At 48.0% G+C, this 20,877-nt stretch overlaps 2 protein-coding genes across 7 annotated transcripts in view; one reads left to right on the top strand and one right to left on the bottom strand.

Moving 5' to 3' along the window:
- Positions 1 to 20,877, top strand: part of LOC144943931 (fibulin-5-like) — a 610,861-nt gene that overhangs the window by 139,612 nt on the left and 450,372 nt on the right. The gene's annotated exons all lie outside the window — the stretch shown is intronic.
- The window catches only part of MACROD1 (mono-ADP ribosylhydrolase 1), a 198,500-nt gene that overhangs the window by 136,870 nt on the left and 40,753 nt on the right, over positions 1 to 20,877 (bottom strand). For 3 of the 6 annotated variants that reach the window (XM_078871822.1, XM_078871817.1, XM_078871818.1), the window contains exons 2-3: positions 18,352 to 18,495; positions 16,502 to 16,621 (exon numbers count right to left, since the gene is read on the bottom strand). In XM_078871822.1, the coding sequence (XP_078727948.1) occupies positions 16,502 to 16,621; positions 18,352 to 18,495 (264 nt within the window). The remainder of the gene's footprint in view (positions 1 to 16,501; positions 16,622 to 18,351; positions 18,496 to 20,877) is intronic. The other 3 variants (XM_078871819.1, XM_078871820.1, XM_078871821.1) reach the window with 3 other exon arrangements.

The raw sequence follows: 20,877 nt of genomic DNA, 5'->3' as shown, positions 1-20,877 counted from the left end.
CAGGTTCATGTTTGACCATACTTCACCAAGCCGGTCAGTGCGGGCTGGTGAAGGTGTGGTGAAGGGGTGGTGGAGGGGGTGCACCCAGGACCAGATGAGATATTACTCACTCGTATTCAACAACTGCAATAACATTGAGATGTACAAAAACCAAGATAGGAAGTGTACACTTAGCAATAAGCCATTTCAATGGAATTGCAGCAATTAATTATTAAACCCTCCCCACCCCACCTCCCATGTGCGTGGGCTTTCTCCCAGTCCTCTTCCTTTCTTCCACGTGCAAAAAACTCTGTATTTATTTAATTTATTTGACAAGAGCCCGGTAAAAGGCACGAACCACAGGAGGGGAGGGAGGGTACAGAAATTCCACGGGCCGAAACCCGAACTCAGTGCTTCCTGGCTTTTGGGAAGGGGTGAAGCGTGGGCTCGCTAACCCCGCTAATCTAGGGACTACGAGAAGTAGGAGTGTAGGGTTTTATATGGGGAAGGAAAGACGAGGGAAGAGAAACAAAAGTGAAGGAGAACAGGCAGTGGGGGAAGAGACCAATATTCTTTAAAACTATTAAAATATTTTTCTTTTACCAGGTAAGGCCCACTGAGCTATATATGTATATCATGTGGACATTTCATCGCAAGCAAATACTCTAAACGCATTATATTGATTCGAAATCTGGAAGGAAAAAAACGGATGACCTGGAGAAAAATCCACGTGACCACGGGAGGGAGAGAGATGCAAACTCCAAATATACAGAAGGCATCAGGGTCAAGATCGAACCCATGACCTTCTGTATACCAGGCAAAGAAGTTAACATCTTGCCACTGTGGCACAAAGCAATTCTTCTCAAGAGTGGAATTGGCAAAACACGCCAGAGCAAAACCCTTCTGAGAAAGCCTTGAGAGTGAGTGTGGCTTTGCCTTGGTTACATAAAGAACATCATCATTATCATCGTTACTACAGATTCAATGTGGTCCGTTGTATACATTTGTAATGTGCGCAGTTCCAGGGAAAGGCTGCCAGTGTGTTGGGCTTAACACGAAAGCCACAAGCAACGAGAGGGCCAGGGAAATTGTTGCTTGGTCTGATTAAAATTTTAGAGAGACTCACAGTGTACTTAGTCAAAGAGCCATGCATTTGGCTTTTGCTCTATTTTGCTAAACAATGTATAGTGAGTTCAGTCTTTTGGATAAACAAGTGCAGCCTCTTTTTCTACTGGGAACAAACACATTATTTTCAAATTGATTTCCGTGTGCGGCCATGGCATGGAATGCTATTTGGCACGCAAGCATAGCACGCTTTAACTGCGCGCATGCATCGTGAAAATGTGCCATCCAAAGCATGTGCAGCGTAACAAAATGTCAGACCCTTGTATCGTCTTCAAAACCCACTGCATTGCCAAATCGCGCGTGCGTGTCACTCAACACAAAATTGTGTTTTGATGCCGTCAATCGATGCAGAAGGCCAAACTCTTGGGGGTGCCAGAATGGACAAGAAGTTAACGATCAAAAGGATTCTAATCATGTTGTCAGCGATGATAGGCTGAAAAGAGTGCAACCAATTCGGATCACGATTCGATGAAAATAAATCGATTCTTTTCGCTCTGTCTCAGTGAGTGTAGCGCCCTCCAGTGGCCGCCGCAGGGGTCGCGAAAACCACGAATTACAGTCTCAAAACAACCTCAGCAATTCTCACGCGCACGAGAACCCAACGGACGATGCATCACGAGAACTGGTTCTACGGACGAAGCGACGAAGCGTCACAAGCAGAAGGATGCATCGCCAATCGGCGCGGTCACGTAGAGAACATGGGGGGGGGGGGGGGAAGGGGGGGCTGCTCAGCCCACGTTTCAGCGGTCGGTTAAGATCGAGGCCAGGCCCGGGGTGCCGGGCCCGGTCGCATGAACCCTCCAGTCATCCCTCCTGCCTCCACCACCCGCAGCCTTGGTGTGGTTCGAGTCTGACCCGATATGACGGTGCAAAGACCAAACATTTTCTTTTAAAAAACCTCCACATGTACGGGAAGGAGGGCGACGCATTATCCTGGGGAGGATTGGGCGAGCATTGGAGGTCCATGGCCCTCCAACCCACGGCATCTCGCCTACGAAGTGGTAGACTGAGAGGTGGTTTGAGATGCAACATTTTTTAATGCTTTGTTTTGATTGAAAAATCTCCGTTTTTCACACGAGGTGATCGTGGAACTGTCACTGACGGCAGTCTGGGTAAAAGGCAGTGGCGGCACGGCATGAGGGTTCACAAGAGTATTTCTGACCAGCGCAGTTCCAGCATGCTCATGACAGCGCAAACATGCTTTGAAAAACATGCTTTGAAAAACAAGGTCACGCAGCACCATAGCAATGACCCCGAGCATGGTATTAGCACACAATTAACGTGGCAAGCAAAAGGAGCCGCTATTGACTTCTGGTGGAGGTAAGAGGAGCAGGAGGGAGGGGGTGGAGCGGAGGGAGTGGAGCGGAGTGGAGGGGAGTGGAGAGAGTGGAGCGGAGTGGAAGGAGTGGAGTGAGTGAGTGGAGGGAGTGGAGGTGAGGGAGGGAGTGGAGGTGAGGGAGGGAGGGAGGGAGTGGAGGGAGTGGAGGTGAGGGAGGGAGGTGAGGGAGGGAGGGGAGTGGAGGGAGGGGAGGTAGGGAGTGAGTGGAGGGAGTGGAGTGGAGGGAGTGGAGGGGAGGGAGGGAGTGGAGGTGAGGGAGTGGAGAGAGTGGAGTGGAGGGAGTGGAGGTGAGGGAGGGAGTAAGGGGAGAGAGGGGAGGGAGTGGAGGGGAGGGATGGACACATCCGGGGTGACATGCACGTATGACCGGGTGACCTGTGATTAGGGTGTGTGTGTGTGAAGATGAGGGGGACGAGGCAGCCACAGCGATTCGTGAGAGAGACCGGCGGAGAGCCTCGGCGATGGGTGGCCACCACCAAGATGCCCCTCACTTCGATGCAGGGGTCCCCCCCGCCATGTCCACGGGGCTTGCTCGGACCGAGCACCCTCCATCCACAGTGGTTCCATTCCAGATGTATGCACGCAAAAACCAGCGTCAAGTGTGGGCATTATCATCATACTTTGCTCGCCAGGAGCCTCACGACCCTTTTTAAAGTGCCCCAGTTAGAGGAACCCGCAGAGAGACCTTCACGGATTCACTGTGCCATAAAGCAATCTAAAGTCGTCACAAGTGCAGCGAAAGTACACACTTTGTTCTTTGGTTCTTTCGGTTAAGTCACATCTAAAGATAAAATAATAAATTTAAATTATTATTTTAATTTATTATTTTATCTTTAGACGTGACTTAACCGAAAGAACCAAAGAATAATTCCTGCAGTCACGAAAGCTCCAAAAATTAAGATTGAACACACTTTGTTCCAAAGATAAAGTCTGACCTACGAAGCACAGATCTGGCCCAGGCTCCACACAACCGTGTAAAACAGCGGCCCATCGATCATGCCAGTCCTAAACAACATTTTACAATTGTAAAATTGTGTTAGCGTGCTTCCATACGTCAGGGAATTGATTTCTTGTCCGTTTCATCTGCCTGTTCGTCCATCCATCTGTTTATTTGTCAGTCTGCCCACATACATACCCACTCACCCAAAGCCCCATATCTATTTACTATCCATGACCCCTTCCCCGAGGGCTGGATATCCTGCGACCAATAATTTTAAACGATGACAATGGGTAAAATATATTAATAATTGCGTCACTTTCCCATTCCTTCCCCCGCACCTCCGATTAGCACGGCTGGCTACGTACGGTGCGAAAGAAAGTCAACACACAGGAGCCAACATACATTCCGCTGCTGGATGAAGGTCTTCCAACACCATTCTGGGTAACGGGCGGGGTTGTTTCGCTATACTTTGTCACGCAGGTCAGTGCAGGTTCCGTGAAAATGGGGCCCAGGACCAGTTCAGCCATCACTCACCACTGATGTCAACTGTGGCCAGAAATTACTCCGTTAAATCGGGTTTGTAACCACAGCCTCACCACTCCATTCCCGGTCGCAATGGGTAAGACCTCGTAAACAATAACGTTCGGAACGCAACACAGCAGGTTGCAGAGCAAAGCAAACATCGTCTCAGAACAAAGAAGAATTGCTAAGTTTGTACACCCATGCACACTTTCAGCAGGAATGCATGCACGATAAACACAATTAAACACGCCTATTGACTCGGTAATTTCCACTAATTGAACTTCCACAACCAGCCATTGTGATAATATCGGTCTTAGATATTTAAACTCCTGAGCGTTTACTTTCAGTCCTCGACAGGCACTGGGACTCCGATACCCGTCGGGCGAAGATGGATAACATCTCCAACCTTTCACCTCCATCCAATGACATCGCCTTCAACCTCGCGCTGGCACGGCGATTAGTGTTCGACCAACACAGCACGGCCCATCCCCCCTCCTACCCTCTCGCTCACTCACTCAAGCACATTCGAGCGACCCTCCCCCCTCGCTCTGTACCACCACCTTCTTCCCCGAAGGTCAGCCTGGCTGACAAATCAAAGGGGAGCAAAACTTACGAAGCGACGGACGGAGGCCATCACTCTGCCACGTTCTGGTGGAAGGTTGGGCCTGTGTGATCGGCGATGCGTGGAAGTGGGGCTCACAGCCTTGCCATCGTGTGATGCCCTGGCAGAAGGGCCATGCCACACCCGATGTACTTGATTGTTTACACCGTCGGAATATTATGTTGCATTACAAAGCAACAAAATGCATGGAATTAGTCGAATTTTCTTTTCGTGACTGAAAAAAAATATCTACTCAATCTTGCTTAACTTGATATTTATCAAAGCAGGAGAGGGGGAGGGGCTCATTATGCAAATCCATTAAATCAATGCGGCCTCTTTTGGGAATGTGGAAAACATGATCACCTGATACCAGGAACCAATCTAGAATCTGTGCTTTGCCACTAATTACACTTCAATTTAAAACTGCCAAATCTTGAAAAACTAGTTTCTAATATGAGGAACTGCAGCTGGAAACACACACACCAAAAGGACCCTGCGTGTGTGTGTGTGTGCGCCACTAGAACACATTAATTAATGTACGCTATATTAAGGCCTAAATGTTCTAACGAGTTTGTAAATGGATCCTAATGAATGACTCCTAATGAATAATGAATCCTAATTAAGTCATGTTCCATTCTGAAATTAAACTGCATGCAGTGTGTTCCCTGGGCACACACGAGGAGCCGGTGACTCAAATATAAATGAACTTTAGATAATGTGGCAGTCTTGTTACGTAACATTCTGAAAAAATTATCTTTAATACAAACAGGCAAGTCAAAATTTTAACGTAAACTCACAATCCCCGACCATACAATTTTGTCTTTCATACAAGACCCGGTAGAAAGCGGTTATTAAAGTGTTCATTTCCCTAAGTACGATTCCAGCGTTTTTGTGCGTGCAGGCACATGGCACCATATGGGGAGAAAGCGGTGAACAAAGCGCAAGAATTGTGCGTCTGTGCGAATGTTTGTTTTATATTATCGCGTTTAAAAACACGTGAATCCATTCACTGCACAGTGAGTGGACATCTCATGATTATCAGAATCAGAATATGTTTTATATTTCTATACTGCAGGAGGAATCCAAAGAGCGATAAAGCGCTTTTCCCACACATCTCCAGTAGGGTCACGGTATAAGAACGTGACAACGACAACGAGTGCAAAAACACGACAGGCAGCGCAAAGTACACGACGGGTAAAAACAAATCACTCAAAAACATGCAAATAAAACGATACAATCCCCAACCTACCAGGCATAGCCCACGGACGTATTAGCGCCACGCGCGGAGTCATGCGGAACCTCTTTTGGATGTGCACACGTGGCTCGTGGGTAAATCCGTCCTGAGCAGTGGGGGATTGAGAATCACGGCCCGAGGGTGATCCACACGCGGCGTGTGTACATCAACGTCTCTCTAGAAGAACGGCTCGGCTAGGATGTACAACTGTGCATTAATGTCAAGTCACCGTTAACAAACAACCCCTCTGAATAAACACATTCCTGCGGAGGGAGCTGGTAGGAACGTTGGGTTGCTCGGCCAATGGCCAGGGTCAACGGCGGCGTGGTGTATTCCGCAAATATGGCCGACTGTGAGGGCAGGCACAAGCCGGCGTGAGTAGGTTAAACGTTGAGTTTTATAAGGGCACCACGGGGTGATCAGACCCTCCCCACCCAGCCCCACCCCCCACCCAACCCCACCCTCCCCACCCAACCCCTCCCCACCCTCCCCACCCAGCCCCACCCCTCCCATTTTTGTATGAACGACGGACGGACACAATAATCCCCTGTGGGCTGGTGGAACCAGGTGGTTCCTACCAGTATAATAGTGAATAATGTCCAGCTCCTTGTCAATCCAATGCTGGATCAAGGCCTCCCGATTCCGTGGTGGTCACGGGGCTTGTTTGACCGAACTTCACGGTTCCGCTCAGTTTGGGGTTTCCTAAAAATTGGGGCCCTGGAACGTTGCAGATCACTCGCCACCGGTGTTAGCTGTGGACGGGAATCAAACTCCGCTGGCCGAGTGTGTAGCGCGGTGCGTGAACCATTATGCCACTACTCCCCTCCTCCCCCAGCGCCTCTTGAAAGTGAAAAGTATCGTAACACGGTAATTGTTTGGGTAACGGTTATTCAACTCCGGCCTATAGATTAAACTTGTTATGCAGTATATTGTTCACAATATAAAGCAGTACTTGTGAATAATTGTTGTAAAGCATACACCCACTGCCAATCGAGTCGCTGGAATATCATCCGGAGAGGATGTTACACACGGTTAAGTGCTTGTTAGTCCCTGTTGTTACCGACTGTAATTTCAAACGCTAAATTACAATCCCATTCTTCATTCTCATGCCTCCGAGCTGTGGTTCCGCTGTGCTTTGTAGGCGATACTGTTCAAATCTGTACGCTCACAAAATGGTTGGGTCTTGCCCAGCTTGCTTTTTCATCACGTGATAAGGTTACTGACAAATTACAATAGCAGATATTTAACAAAACATTCCAGAGTTTGTGTCACAACATACTGCAGCAGGCCTCCGAAATATCTATATCCCTAGACAAATAATACCGATTTCCTTGAAAGATTTCTCTTGAACTTACAAGACTAACATTTACTTTTTTCTTCTTTCAAAAAAATACATTATTATAATCTGTATTGGCATACAGGTTTGGCGGTACGGACTGACAAGGCTGTTACAGATGAAGACAGAGCAGTGGCGCGTTGTGAACCCATAAGCGCGAGTTCCATTCCCAGCTATGGCGAGTGGCGAGTAATATCTGAACCGGGTCATGGGCTCTCCTACACCATTCACCACTGATGAGCACGGTGAAGTATGGTCGAACAACCCCCATGACTGACACGACGTGGGGAAGAGCCTTTATCCAGCCAAGGATCAATCCGTGGGAATGTGAATCGTTTCGATTCACGTGGGATTTTAATTGAGTACAAAGTTAATTTTTTTTTTAAACTGCAGTTTTCTTGCTGTGGTTGTCTCACCTGATGACGATTGCTTGTGTTGCGATCAAAACGTCGTCGTCTATTATTTTTTCTACCTACGTGACTTTACCGAAAGAACCAAAGAGCATGGATTCCTGCAGTCACGAAAGCTTCAAATCAAGATTTCATTTAAGACATTTCAATTTAGAAAAAAATACACATAAGCCATTGTGGTAGAGTGGTTGATTTTTTTGTGCGTTTAGTTTCTTGTCCCCCCCCCCCCTCCCACGCACCTCCGATTAGCACGGTTGGCTACATACGGTGCGAAAGAAGTTCAACATACATACAACCCGACAACGCGAGCTCTATTGCTAACGGCCACGGCTACCATGAGAGTGGGTGAGCAATGTCTGAAGCGGTCCCGACTACCCCGACAGTCGAAGCAAGGTCAAACGAGACCCATGACGAACCACACTTCATTGGGAGGAGGCCTTCATCCAGCAGAGGATTGGCAAAGGGCCGAATATTATTTTCCGTATTATTTGTTGCAGATGCCGTTCCATTCGGCCAATTACACGCAAGAACACTTGGTCATATAGGTTGCCCGAACAATTCACAGTTGCTGAAATATAATAAACGCCTACGTATATAGGTGTACAATTCCCCCCCCACTGCGCAGAGAGCATGAGACACACCATATAAGCAGGGCCATCAGTTCTCACTTTTACTCAGAATCGGAATTCCACCGTTGGCTTTGCGAATTATCCGTGGCACGTTCGGCACAGAGCTTGTGACCGAGGAGTGTTTTTTTATGTTGTTGTTGTTCCCTACACCCGGCGTTACACGGAGAGAAACGCCTGCACTCGCTCGCACCACCACCTGTTATGCATCACGGAGGCTACAGGACACAGACACAGCCCCATTGCCAACTGCAATCATGCTCACCAATTTGCCCGTGCAAATTCTCACGAACGCAAGAGAGAGCGGGTGCTATAAAAGAGGGGCAACATGGGTAATGCAACACTGCGGAGGTTAAGGGAGCACGGAGTCACTTGGGTCTTGAAACTCTTTCAGGAGACCAGGTTTCAGACCCACTGCCTGGGCACAGCGGGGAGACCTGTGGGTCCATCTCTGCTGATGTCCCAACCCATCAGCGTTAATAAAAGTAACAACCAACAGTGTTCAGAGTATCAATTTCAAGTGTGTGCTCACTTTGCAACAAAGAAAGAAAAACTCCCGGAGGAATAACGCATTTGGAAATGTCGTCTTTCCGCGTTCGTTCAAATTTAAGACAAAACAAGCGAGACTGCCCCCCACCATTGCACCGTAGACACCAAAGGGATCGCTAACCTGATATGACCAGCACAAGCCTTCCGTACAGGAAGACCAGGAAGACGCAACCCACAAAGAAAATAGCTCTCGTTTTTCGCAGATAGCCACAGAGGCCGCGTCTGTCTTGGGCCGTCGTCCCACGCAAGTTTGAAGACGGCGATAAGGACACACATGCTGTTGTGAGAGAGGCCCTGTGCTATCAACCACTGCATTACCCATGCCCGCCCCTGCGAAAAGCAAACAAATTGAGAAAGAAGAGCAACGCAATTGGCCCTAAGTACTTAACCGCGAGCTAATGGACTAATAACCGAGTTGTAAAAACCACCCCCCAAATTACAGAATGAGTGGCAATGGCCATTTTTAACTAAGGAATGAAATAAATCTCCATTGTCATATTTATTTTTGGAGGGGAGGAGAGTAGATGGGTAATGCTGTGCGCTACAGCACATTGAACAAAATTACAGGCAATAAACATGTCCTGGCCACATCCTGTTTTTTAGTCAATTACACAGGAAGGCCAGGGTGTGTCTTTGTGACCCCCCTGGAACTCTCAAACAATTAGAGCCTTCCTGCCTCTGTGTCCATTACAGACGCTGCTGCTGCTGCCACGCGATCTTCCCCCACCCGCTGTTGGAAGCGAATCATGCCGCCAATGGGCATCAGACGCCGCGCGATTAATCTGGGACCGGCGCGCGAGTTTGCAGGAGGACCCGCTCTCTCGTTTTCCTCCAGCGGAGGAAACGGCACTGCCTTCCCCCCCCAACCACAAAGCGATTCGGACGCTTCCTGCCGTGTCTCTGACAGCGTTGCCGTGTGTCTCCGACACGGCAACGCCGGGCTGCCATGCGCACAATTCTAGCTGCGGCACGGACACCGATGCGGGAGACATTTTCGTACCTGCGCGGGCAGCGTCAGCGCCACGCGATGTGGCCACAAAAAAACACGATCGTACACAACGTGAAGGGGACGGCTTACGAACGCCGCATTCACTAGAAGCGTGGACACGGGTGGGATCTTCTTTGAACTGGGTTTTAGTAACACGGGGGGGGGGGCGGGGTGGAGTAGGGCGCCGGGTTGGGGGGGTGCGCGCGGGTACCAGTGGCCTTGATTGGGGGGCCGCCACGCCTAAAAAGGTTGAGAGAACCAGTGCGGCCGAAGGGGCTCGGCCAGTTTGGAGACTCACTTTGGAGGCTTCCCATCAAGGCCCAGATACACACGACGATGATGACGAAAATGAAAGAAACATCCCGTTGGCGATTCGCCCTGGCGTTGACGGTGGTGGAAGACAGCGGCGATGTTTTGCAGCAACAACAACAATAAAAGCACGATGAAAATCGACGGCCTCCGACGTGGCAGTTCTCAGTGCCCTCCCAACGGCGCTGCTTTTAGACGCAGGCTTTTGAGAATCGCGCAAAGAATGAGCCATGGGGAGTGTTGTGATACCCACCCACGCGCGAAGGAAGGAGAGGAGAAACTCCTGCTGTCGGTTCAAAAACCGCCAACAGGAAGAATGTACGTGCAAATCATAAGCTTTTCCATGGATAGATTCAGGAGGAGGGATAAGTAATCCGGGTGAATTCTGCAGGATTCATATTCAATCCCGACGATTCCACCAGAGCCAATTCTGGAATTAATTGACTGGCATTAAAAACACAGCTACGGAAGAATCATACAATGGAATGGAATGGAATTCCACAGCGACTCTGTTGCCAAGCTGGTTTCGCTAAGCTTTTAATGTGCTTAACTTAGCTAAACACACAGTGTCAGCAGCGCAGCATGGCGATCCAGACCGATTCCACGCAGCCAGAACTGGCACCGAAATGCACAGGAAATGGCGCACTCGGGCAAGAAGGGAGGTCTGCTGCCCACGGAGTGCGGGCGGCCGAGCGGAAGCCGGAGTGGGCACCGTCCTTTTCCCGCACCCACGCACAGCCGGCGCTGCACGCAGCAGCTAAAGAGCAAATCAACCAAGGCTACGGACGCCGATTGAATCGATATCGATTGACGAATTGAAGCATCGTTACAACCCTTAATTGAAACAGTCAGTTCATGGCTGCACGGCGTCGTCGTGTGTAGATCAATACGGGCTAATGACTTCCAAACACTAACAAGAAGGCAGGCTGCACCCTGCGAACCATTACCGCGACGTCGCACATGAAGAGTATCGGGCGGGGGGGGGTCAGCATCAGCCAGACGCTGGGCCCAAAGTAGCAATTTCCTGCACAAGGTAAAAGTCGATTCTCGTGGACAAAACGACGGGGGTCGCACTTTTCATTCGCGCACGCATGAGCAAAAATCCCAACATGCACGGCTCGTAGTCACGCGCACTCAGGACTCGATTTGCGGAGGGGCAAGCAGCAAAAAAGTGGCAAAAGTTTCACTGCTATACAAATATATATAAAGGCTATAAGACTAGTCTAGTGGTCGGCAAAAAATGTATCATTCAAAGATGACAGGTGAAGGCGAGTGATATAACTTTCAGACGTTTCCACAAAGTGTTGGCTCAGCTGTCACAAGAACGTTAAAGAATAGAGTGAAAGTCCTCCTATACGCCCCCCTTCCATTATCCGCGCGTGCTCATCCTATTATCTGCACTCAGGCACGAAATAACAAAAGTGGAAGCCACAGCACATTTATCCTCTTATCTGCACGACGGGGGAGGTGGGGGAGTGGGGGTTTGTCTTTGACACCATCCGACCTAAAAGTGGTTTCTCCAAAATAAGTAAATCACTGGATTATCCACAAGAAAGTATTCTGAAGAGAAGTAACCCACAAGTGGGAGCAAACTCACAGCCAAAGAGTAGTCATCTGTGCAGATACGGATACGGACAGATAGCAGGGATCTGCCAATATCACCCCGCATATCTCAACTAAACTACTTTTCTTTTACCAGGTAAGAAGGCCCACTGAGCTATATAGGTATATATCATAAGCCACCTGGCCACAAATTATAGCTCAACAAAGTGGCTTATCACATGGAAATGTATCAAAGCCAAATGCTCTCAACGCATGTTTCTAAATGTGGGGGGGGAAAACCGGAGGATCCGGAGAAAAATCCATGCGACGACGGGGAGAGAGAGAGAGAGACGCAACCTCCAAATAAAGAGCAGGCGTCAGGATGGGGATCGAACCAACGACCTCCTGCATACCAGGAGAGTCAGTTAACATCTCACCACCCTGGCGCCACCGTTACGTAAACATGCACGCACTTTGCACCGAACCCAGACCAAACGCTGCAACGCAACGCTGGCTTCGTGTGTGGGGCCTCAGGGCCTCGTGCGTTTGAGAGCTCATGCACCGACATGTGTTGGGTGTTGTGCAGGTGCAATGATAACTATCTTGGCGTGCTCCTAATTAGCAACCTCCCCCCCCAAGCAAGAAGAATTAAGATAATTGTGCTGCCAGCTGGGCTGTAGCGGCACACCGCTGCTGCTGCACGGCAATGCCTGTCAGGCACCTTTAGAGAATCGCTTCGATGCTTTAATTATAATTTAACATCTCATTGTCAGAGTTACTTTCGTAAAGAGTAATGAAATACCCGTGTCGACTTCGGAGCTGTTGAAAACGAGGATTGGAAACAAAAAATCCTCGGCACGATTGAGAGGTGAGCGCGTTTATTCTCGAGTTTTTTTTTCCTTACATACGTACATAACAACCCAGCAAAAGGCCAATTTCTTATCGTCTTGTCGGTATATATATTCTAAAAAGCATCGTGTAATCAAATTCTGGACCCAATCCACGGAGACGTAAGGAGAAGTACAAGGGACATGTGTGTATCGATGATGACATGTGCCAAGGCGCCACTCTCCTCGGTCTGGCGAAACAAATGGGAAGTGGTCTGCGTAGCTGCGGCGCATGCGCGTGCGTTTTCAATCAGCCGCCGCGACACGTAGAGCAGTTGTGGCGGCGCCGAAATGCACACGTACAAAATCACCTCCAGCCACTTAAAATTCACAGCTGGATGGCCGTGGCAATTCGACGAACACCACCGATCCATCTCTCTCCAGCGGCGGCGCGGCTCAATTGCGCATCACGTCGTCGCTGGCACGGACGATAACAAAGCAAACGCTGAAGTCACCCAAAATTAGCTTTGGTCACTAAGCCAACGTAGTACCTTCACCGCCGTGTGAATATTGTATTTGCATTTTCTGGAGCGAGCGTGAATTACCTGTGATGGCAAGCGGTGGCAAAGATCGTCACAAGCGCACACAGACATTCAATTTGAACAAAAAATTATTATTTAAAAGCCACACGGACTGCAACACCATAAATGTTGACCATTTCCCATATACAATCATACATCGCTGACAAGCATTCAAAAAAATGTAAAAAATTTACCCCATGTGTTCTTTTCATGCAAGGCAAACACAAAAAAAATACACAATAGAACTCTAATGGAAGAATGTTTTCCCTCTTTTGAATGTAGGAGGGCTGCTTTGGCAGTGGAGACATTTTCCAAACTCTTGAGCAGACTCAGTAATTCCAGGATGCAGCTGGTGCCTCAGATGTACGAGCTTGTGTTCTTTCCACCGAGGGTCATTCGAGAATTATTTTCTTTATTTACCCGCCGCATCATCGCGAGAGAGGCGAAGGGGGAACTCTGCGGATTGAAAACTCAAGTGCACAGCCGCTAGAGCTATGCACTTTTGAATCTCGATTGAAAACCAATTTCTTTAGAACTGCTTGTTGCCTTGTCGTTCCCCAGCACCTCCGATTAAACACGGTTGGCTACGTACGGTGTGAAAAAAGTTCACGCGCACACACATACATGCACAATGAGTTGGGTCAAGAGGCTACAGGCATCAGCTGTTGTCCTTTGCTACTCCACATGATTTATTTAGCAATTTACCTACCTATATGCACTGTTAATTTGTGTAACTCTTAAAACCAGATGACCTCTTTTCTCGTGAAGAACCTCAGTGCAACACCGAAGCAACGCGTCATCCGTCTCGTCCCTTTACATTGAAGTTCTGTAGACCGGAGATGCGGCTAATGTTTTCTTGAATCAATCTGTACGGAGATTTGAGCAAACCCTTTGCATCCAAGGGGCTTTCTCTGGGCTCTCTGGTGTCCTATTACAAGCAAAGCACTCACGAATAGAATGGAAAAACAGCCCCCAGTGAGGGCCACCCCTGAAAAAGCCACGATACTCCGTGACATTTCCCTGGATAAATAGAGGAAATTATTATTTCATGGCTGTGTTTGTGCATCCTTTGCTGTATTCGTTTCACACATCACATGACGCGATTTGTGCACAAGGCTACGACCAAAAATAAATAAGACTGGACTGAGACAATTCAGTTTGATAGCCTCAGCTCTGTCACCAGTGGTTGAGCAATGCTCCTGTCCCTCATAGTTGTAAGAATAGTTTCACATTCAATTGTGTCAAGCCCAGCTCAGACGACACGGTCTAAAGGCCGCTGGCCTTCAGGTGGTCCCAATGGCGGTAGAGCAGCAGTGGTTGCGTAACACGGACCAGTGACAGATGATGTTGTAGGCAAATGTATTCGCCGTCTACAATGTCACGTCCCAAATAAAAGGACCCAAACATAGCACCTCATGGCTTTGAAGACAATGGTGCTCCATCAACCGTGTCAAAAGATCAACAGCCCGATGCGTAAATCTCCTCCTTGAATTAAAACTTAAAGACACAAGCCCCAAGCAGCACGACTGCAGCCATGTAACGCCAATGATGGATCACACAGTGAAGCACTGTAGTCTGTCTGGCTTTCTTCAACGGAGTAGAAAAACTACGCAAATTCTCTCCTGAAGCCCTCTTCTAGTGAGCAGACCACGGGCGTTGTCATTCAGCTCATTAACATTTTGCCATCATACACAAATGGCAAGTTTCAGATTGGAAAAGTTTGGATCTTTGTATTTTTAACGACGATTTCGTATCGTCGGATCAGTCGCACGACGTAACGATCCAACGCCGTTTCACGCTAACAAATGTGACGTCACCAGGGTGCCACTTGCTCCCCTGTTGGAACGGGGGGGAGTAATGTAACCTGTGTTACGTCATTTCCTGTGATGTCATACTTTTCGGAACAGTCTGAATAAAACCAAAACTGTCATATCGGGCGAACTTTCGTATCTAGGCCCGATTTAAATTAATCAAATTAATTTGTATAGATTCGGAAGTCGGGAACACAATCCCCAAGACAGACTGCGTCATGTTGTTTTAAGCATGGCTCTGCTGTAACGTGGAGTTTCAGAACAGCAGCGAAACAAGTTTTAATCCATGCGCAGATGCTACTGTGTCTGCGTCCTGAATATAATTAGCGGACCAATGTAAAAATAAATATAATTTTAACAGTCAACTCAGCTTAGACCAACTTAGAAATTATACCCATGGACTCTGAGAACCTTGAAACAAAAAGCAGTGTATACATAATGAACCCCATGTGTGTGAATTAATAGCTAAATCAATACAATAACCACATTAAATGGTAACAGAATCCACCAACATTACAAATAAGTTACCTTCATAGTGAAATACTGCCACCTTGTGGGCAACATTAATAGGTCCTAAAATCTCTTACAAAATTACTGCATTTTAAACATTTGCGCCAATAGCAGAATCAACACCAAGCCCAGCTGCCTTTGTCTCTGCAGCTGCAAATACTTACACACGGCACCAGGTGCTCATCTGAGGCTGAGCTTACCTAGAGGAGGCCCACGCCAGTTTTACATTTTAATTTCCACTCGTCTTGTACACACAGCTCGTCCCCAAGCAATTATTAATTCCTCGATTACTACACGTTATTTATACTCGGAATGCATGCTGCCTGACCATGCGTGTAAGAATGGATTATTTTCAATTCGCGCAAGACTTACGGGCAGTTTCTCCTTAAGCCAATGGTCAGGGCAAACGTGACCGATCGGACGGGGCGGTACAATTGAGCCGGAGACGGATGAGATAACAGCACAAAATGAGTCGCTTTACAAATGAGAAGATTCGTGCGCAAAAAAAAACGCCGTTACAGACAAAACGGAGAATACAGACTGCAAAAGCGAGATGGTGCAGCCGAGACGCTGCGGGCAGTAAAAACAAAGCAGAGACATTACGGACAATGCAGATGAGAACAGTACAACCGAGGCAGCAAGAACGGTACAAACGAGACGGACGCGACATCTGACGCAGGCCCGACGGCCAACAGTGGATCGTGAGGGTCAATGGGATTGACCGGTAATCGCGGTGCACCACCGAGCCACAGCGAATTAAAACCGCGACGGAATATTCTCACAGTCGTGGCACGCGGTCGGCCACTCTATCGCCACACGGCAGACTCGGCCACCTCCTCAAGACACCGCCGGACAATTAACCCTTTCCCATTCTGATGACGTCCGTGTACGGAATCGGAAGGAAAACTTTAAATGAAACAAATTCATCGGTACGCCGAGGATCCCGCGAGGCCAGGTGGGAGAGCCTGTGGCGCAGTTTGGCGCCAGCTACCGTAGAGTGCGGTCGTGTCGCTACAGTTCTACGCGGCGAGTTCAATGTCTTTAAAAACAACGGCTCTACGTCTCTCCAAATAAAATTAACGTCGAACCGCTCGCGCGTTCCGAGGTCCACTGGTGAACGGGGGGGACACCCACCCTGCAACTTGCGGATGTCTCGGAACGGGGAAAGGGGGTTGCGAAACAGCCGACAGAGCGAGAGCGGTAACCAGCCTCAAAAGCGTGGACCGTTCCACGTGCCCAAAAACGTGTTGGCAGCGCGTCCCCGGCACTCACCCGCATTCACGATGGCGTCGATTTCCAGCAGGGTGATGTCGCCCTTGAAGAGCGAGACCTTGTCGTTGATCTGATGGTTCACCTCGTACTCCCTTCCACCTACAGTTGAAGCACACGTTTCTGATAGAGCACATTTCATCGAAATCAAATCCGCGCGCACGTGTAAACCGGTGGTCAGGCATGGGCAGAGAGTGGGAGCGGCCACTCCTGTATCCGATTTAAACGTCTGGTGGTGTTCATTCAGACGCTGTCTTTCCGACAGACCTGTTCTTCACCTGAGGACGGCTGCTTGCGTTGTGGCCGAAACGTCGTGAGAATTATTTTATTATGTTTTAGTTTTATTATTTTATTATTTCCCTTCTACGTGACTTTACCGAAAGAACCAAGAAGATGAACCCCTGTATCCGTCAACGTGTTGAGGCAAGGCCTGCTGCTGCTGTGGCAGGCCCCGGCAGACCATGGAGCCTTGACCAATCGGTGGCAGTGCGGGGAGCAACGATCCAGCGTCCGGTCAGGAGTATCAGTGCCCAAATAACGAGTACCACTTCATTTCACCGAAAGATGAATGGAAGTCGAGTTAAAGCTAAGTTACTTAAGCGTCATTAAGCTCAAGAAAATAGAATACGAAAGATTAATCCCACGTAAAAAGGCACTTCTAATCAGCAAAAGTATAAATTAGGGCGAGTCCTCCGTAAAAACGGTCATTCACCTGAAGCGCTCTCCGATAAAGATTTTCCTCTTGTGAGGCAGCGTTCATGAAAAACGTGACATGTTGTTGTTTCTACATCATGGGACCTCCTTTGCCAGTACCAAAATATGATAAGTTTTTCCCCTTTTATCTGGCAACAAAATAGGTGTTAAGATGTTAAAACGCCAAACTGAAAATTTTCACAAGGAATCATGTCTGCATTAACCACAATGCTTGTGGTCAGAATGCAAAAAAAAACACTGATAATATATGCATTATCCTTGAAACTGATTGGTCCATACCAGAGACAGCTTTCTTTTGAGCCTCGTCTCAAACGGTGTTAGAAAGCTGTCTCTATATAGATAACGCAGTGAAGCCACTGGGGCGCTGTGATCCAATGCTTGGCCAAACCTTGAAAGTGTTTTTTTCGTCACGAATTAAGGGTTCTAACGTGTCCTGGGCAGCCCGAGACACATGCAGCCGGAGGCTTATGTATACACAAGATAGCTACTTGCATATTGGGTTGCACACCATCCGTGAACCAGCAGGTGTGTACATTGGAGCGTACATTGGAGAGAGGCAACACCACGTTTTTTTCTGTTCGCCTATTGTCAGTGGTCGCGAGGGAAATGTGGAGTCTTCCCCGCATGAAGCCGGTTCCTTCCCACAGCTCGGGTTCGCTGCCCACTTCCCCCCTCTGTGAAAATCAACGCGGCATAGCAATAGGAGCCGTTCTGAAGGGTTCAGATGCGCGCGTCTGGCGCTGCGACAAGTTCCGCTGTGGCGTACAATGCTGTGTACCGGCTAATTTCAACCGCCGCAAATTACGCATTGAAACTAAATGGGATTTTGTCGGCTTTTTGGGGGTGTGCTTAGCTTTGTTTCTTTGTTGTTGTGAATATACCGGTAACGCTTTGTTACATCTGGTCGCTCGGCTAAGCTCTCGGTACGGAAAAATCGTTTAAAAAATATAAAAATGAATCTACAATCTACCCAAGCTTCCTCTGCCCCCAATCAATAACCTAACAAATTATCCGTCGGTGAAGTTTGCACTCTTTGGATGCACGGCAGCCAACGGGCCTCGCTGGTCACATGACCCAGCTGTGGGATATGGCTTCAGACGCCGAGTCTCGCGTTCGCTCAACAACCACCGGCACTTTACCTGGCTTTTCCAGCTCTGTAAGTTTGTCTTGGGAGTGGAGCTCCTTTTCCGACCACTTGTCCAGAGACTTGAGCATGATGTAGTTGCTACTGCACTTGTAGTACTTCCGCCTCTCCTCCAAGTCCTTCAGCTTTGTCAGCTGGTCTGTGGATGTCACAAACATGGGTTTTTAGCGGATAAAGGGGGTGCTGCAGACAAATCCACTGCGAGACGCATGCTCAACTCCTTTTGCGCCGCACGAAGCCAACCGTGCTAAACGGAGGCGCGGGAATTGTTGTACCCGAATTTACCAGCCATCTCAGCTCTACCACCTTCACCAAGCCGCACTGAGCAGCACCCAAGTATGGTCAAACAACCCCCGTCACCACCGTGACGTGGGGGGAACTTCACCGAATAGTGGATTGACAAAGGGCTGTCAATTATTCATGATTATTTTAATAGCGTAGAGGGCCTTGTGGAAGGTGCGTCGCAGATCTGACTCGCTAGGGACTAAATATAAGCGGACCTTAAAAAAACTATTGAAGGATGTTTTGTTATTTTACCAGGTTAGGCCCAATAAAAGCTAAAGCTCTTTTTCAGAAGCTCAACGAAGTGGCTTATCATCCAGTGGAAATTCATAGCAGCCAAAAACTCTAAATGCACGTCAATTCTAAATGTGGAGGAAAAAACCGGAGGACCCGGAGAAAAATCCACACGACCACAGGAAGAACATGCACACTCAAAATATACAGCAGGCGTCTGGGTCGAGATTAAACCCACAACCACCTGCATACCAGGCGAAGGAGTTAACATCTTGCCACCATGCACAGAGGTTTCTGGACAAAACTGAAACGCAAACCGCTTCAAACGCGGGGAATATTCTTCACTGCGATGTAGAAGTACGCGGAAATACACAGTGACATTAAGATTGCATCGCTGCTTGTGAAAAGGTTGCCATCTGTTGACTTGTCACCGCCATACATGTGTAGTGTAGCACAAGTCGGAGACGAGGTAGTTGCAGGAGGCACCTTCTTTATCACAACTCGCTTTAGTTCTAGATTTGAAGCTTTCGTGACTGCAAGGATTCATACTCTTTGTTTTTTTCGGTAAAGTCACGTAGGTAAAACAATCAATAAAATAAAATAAATGAAAACAACTAAATTAAATCACGACGTTTTGGAGGCAACACAAGCTTCCTTCATCAGGTGTAAAAAAAGGCACAGCAAAATAACTGTAGCCTTTTTTACACCTGATGAAGGAAGCTTGTGTTGCCTCCGAAACGTCGTGATTTAATTTAGTTGTTTTCATTTATTTTATTTTATTGATTGTTTTACATACGTGACTTCACCGAAAAAAAAACAAAGAGTGTAACTCTCTTTAGGTTCAACAGGTTCGCCTCCTTCCTTCTCGTTGTCGTACAGCCCAGCCGAGACAAACCCTAACCGCGTTACACCGACGGCGTCGACCGAGACAGCCAACAACTGTCCGGCCGCGCAATTATCGAGTGAAGGTGGCAGCGACGATGGCGGCGAAGACGACAGCGACATGAGTCCACTTCCAGAACCGACAGCCCAGAGCTCTCACTCTCCGCTGCTTTTATCCTCCTCGGCGCGGCCTGGCTCCGCCCTGGCCGCGCCTCCCTTCTCGAACCCACTAGTGGGTTCCAGGGGCTTCCCGATGAGGTCTTTGGTGACCCTTGCCCCAGTTCCTCCGCCCTGCCGGCACACCCATGTATATGCTCAATGGCATGTGAGCCAACTGCCCAATGCAGTTGCACTGCTGTACATCAGTCAGCGCTATGTCACTACACATGTAACGATCCATAGATTAATGAATAACAGTCAATTGTTTTGCTCGCAACACGTACAAGAATTGGTTCTTCGTAGCTATGCAATTAAGAAGTAAATGGCACGCTGCTGGACTTAGGCAAGCAGAGTGAGACTGTGTAAACAAAACACGGCTAAACGATTCAGACACTGGCAACACATACGAGTCAGACAATAATTGATTATTGAATAGAATTGACCACGGATTGGGCATTATCCATGAAAACTTGGAGGGAGGTAAATCACTACATTCCTCTTAGGTTGATGGCTGCAAGGCGCGACAAATAGATGTTACATAACATGAACACTTTTATTTATTTTAATTTTATTCACTTTATTTATTATTATTTTTTTTCCATTTACGTGACTTTACCGAAAGAAACAAAGAATATGAACACTCATTTATTTACAAATGACAACATCCCATTCATCCCTCTATTGGAGAAAGAAACAGGAGAGGGGTTTTTCAACAAATCTGGCTGTTGCCTGATGATGCTGGTTGTAATTACTGGCGAAACGTCGTACTCAAATTGTAAATGTTGTGGTTTTACTCTCCAATACACCGGTGTGCTGCACTAGTAACGAATTGGCATCTTCTATTTACGTGACAAACATCACCAATTGGCTGTGCCGGGTGGTGGCGAGTTTAATGACACTTTTATATTTACGCGATCTAACCCAAAAATATCTATTATGGACTCATTTAACACATTCCTGCGGA

This window comes from Lampetra fluviatilis, chromosome 33 (genome assembly GCF_964198595.1).
Source record: "Lampetra fluviatilis chromosome 33, kcLamFluv1.1, whole genome shotgun sequence".
In the NCBI taxonomy this organism is placed as follows: Eukaryota; Metazoa; Chordata; class Hyperoartia; order Petromyzontiformes; family Petromyzontidae; genus Lampetra; species Lampetra fluviatilis.
The sequence above is the reverse complement of the archived record's forward strand: the minus strand, read 5'-3'. Positions and strand labels throughout refer to the sequence as shown.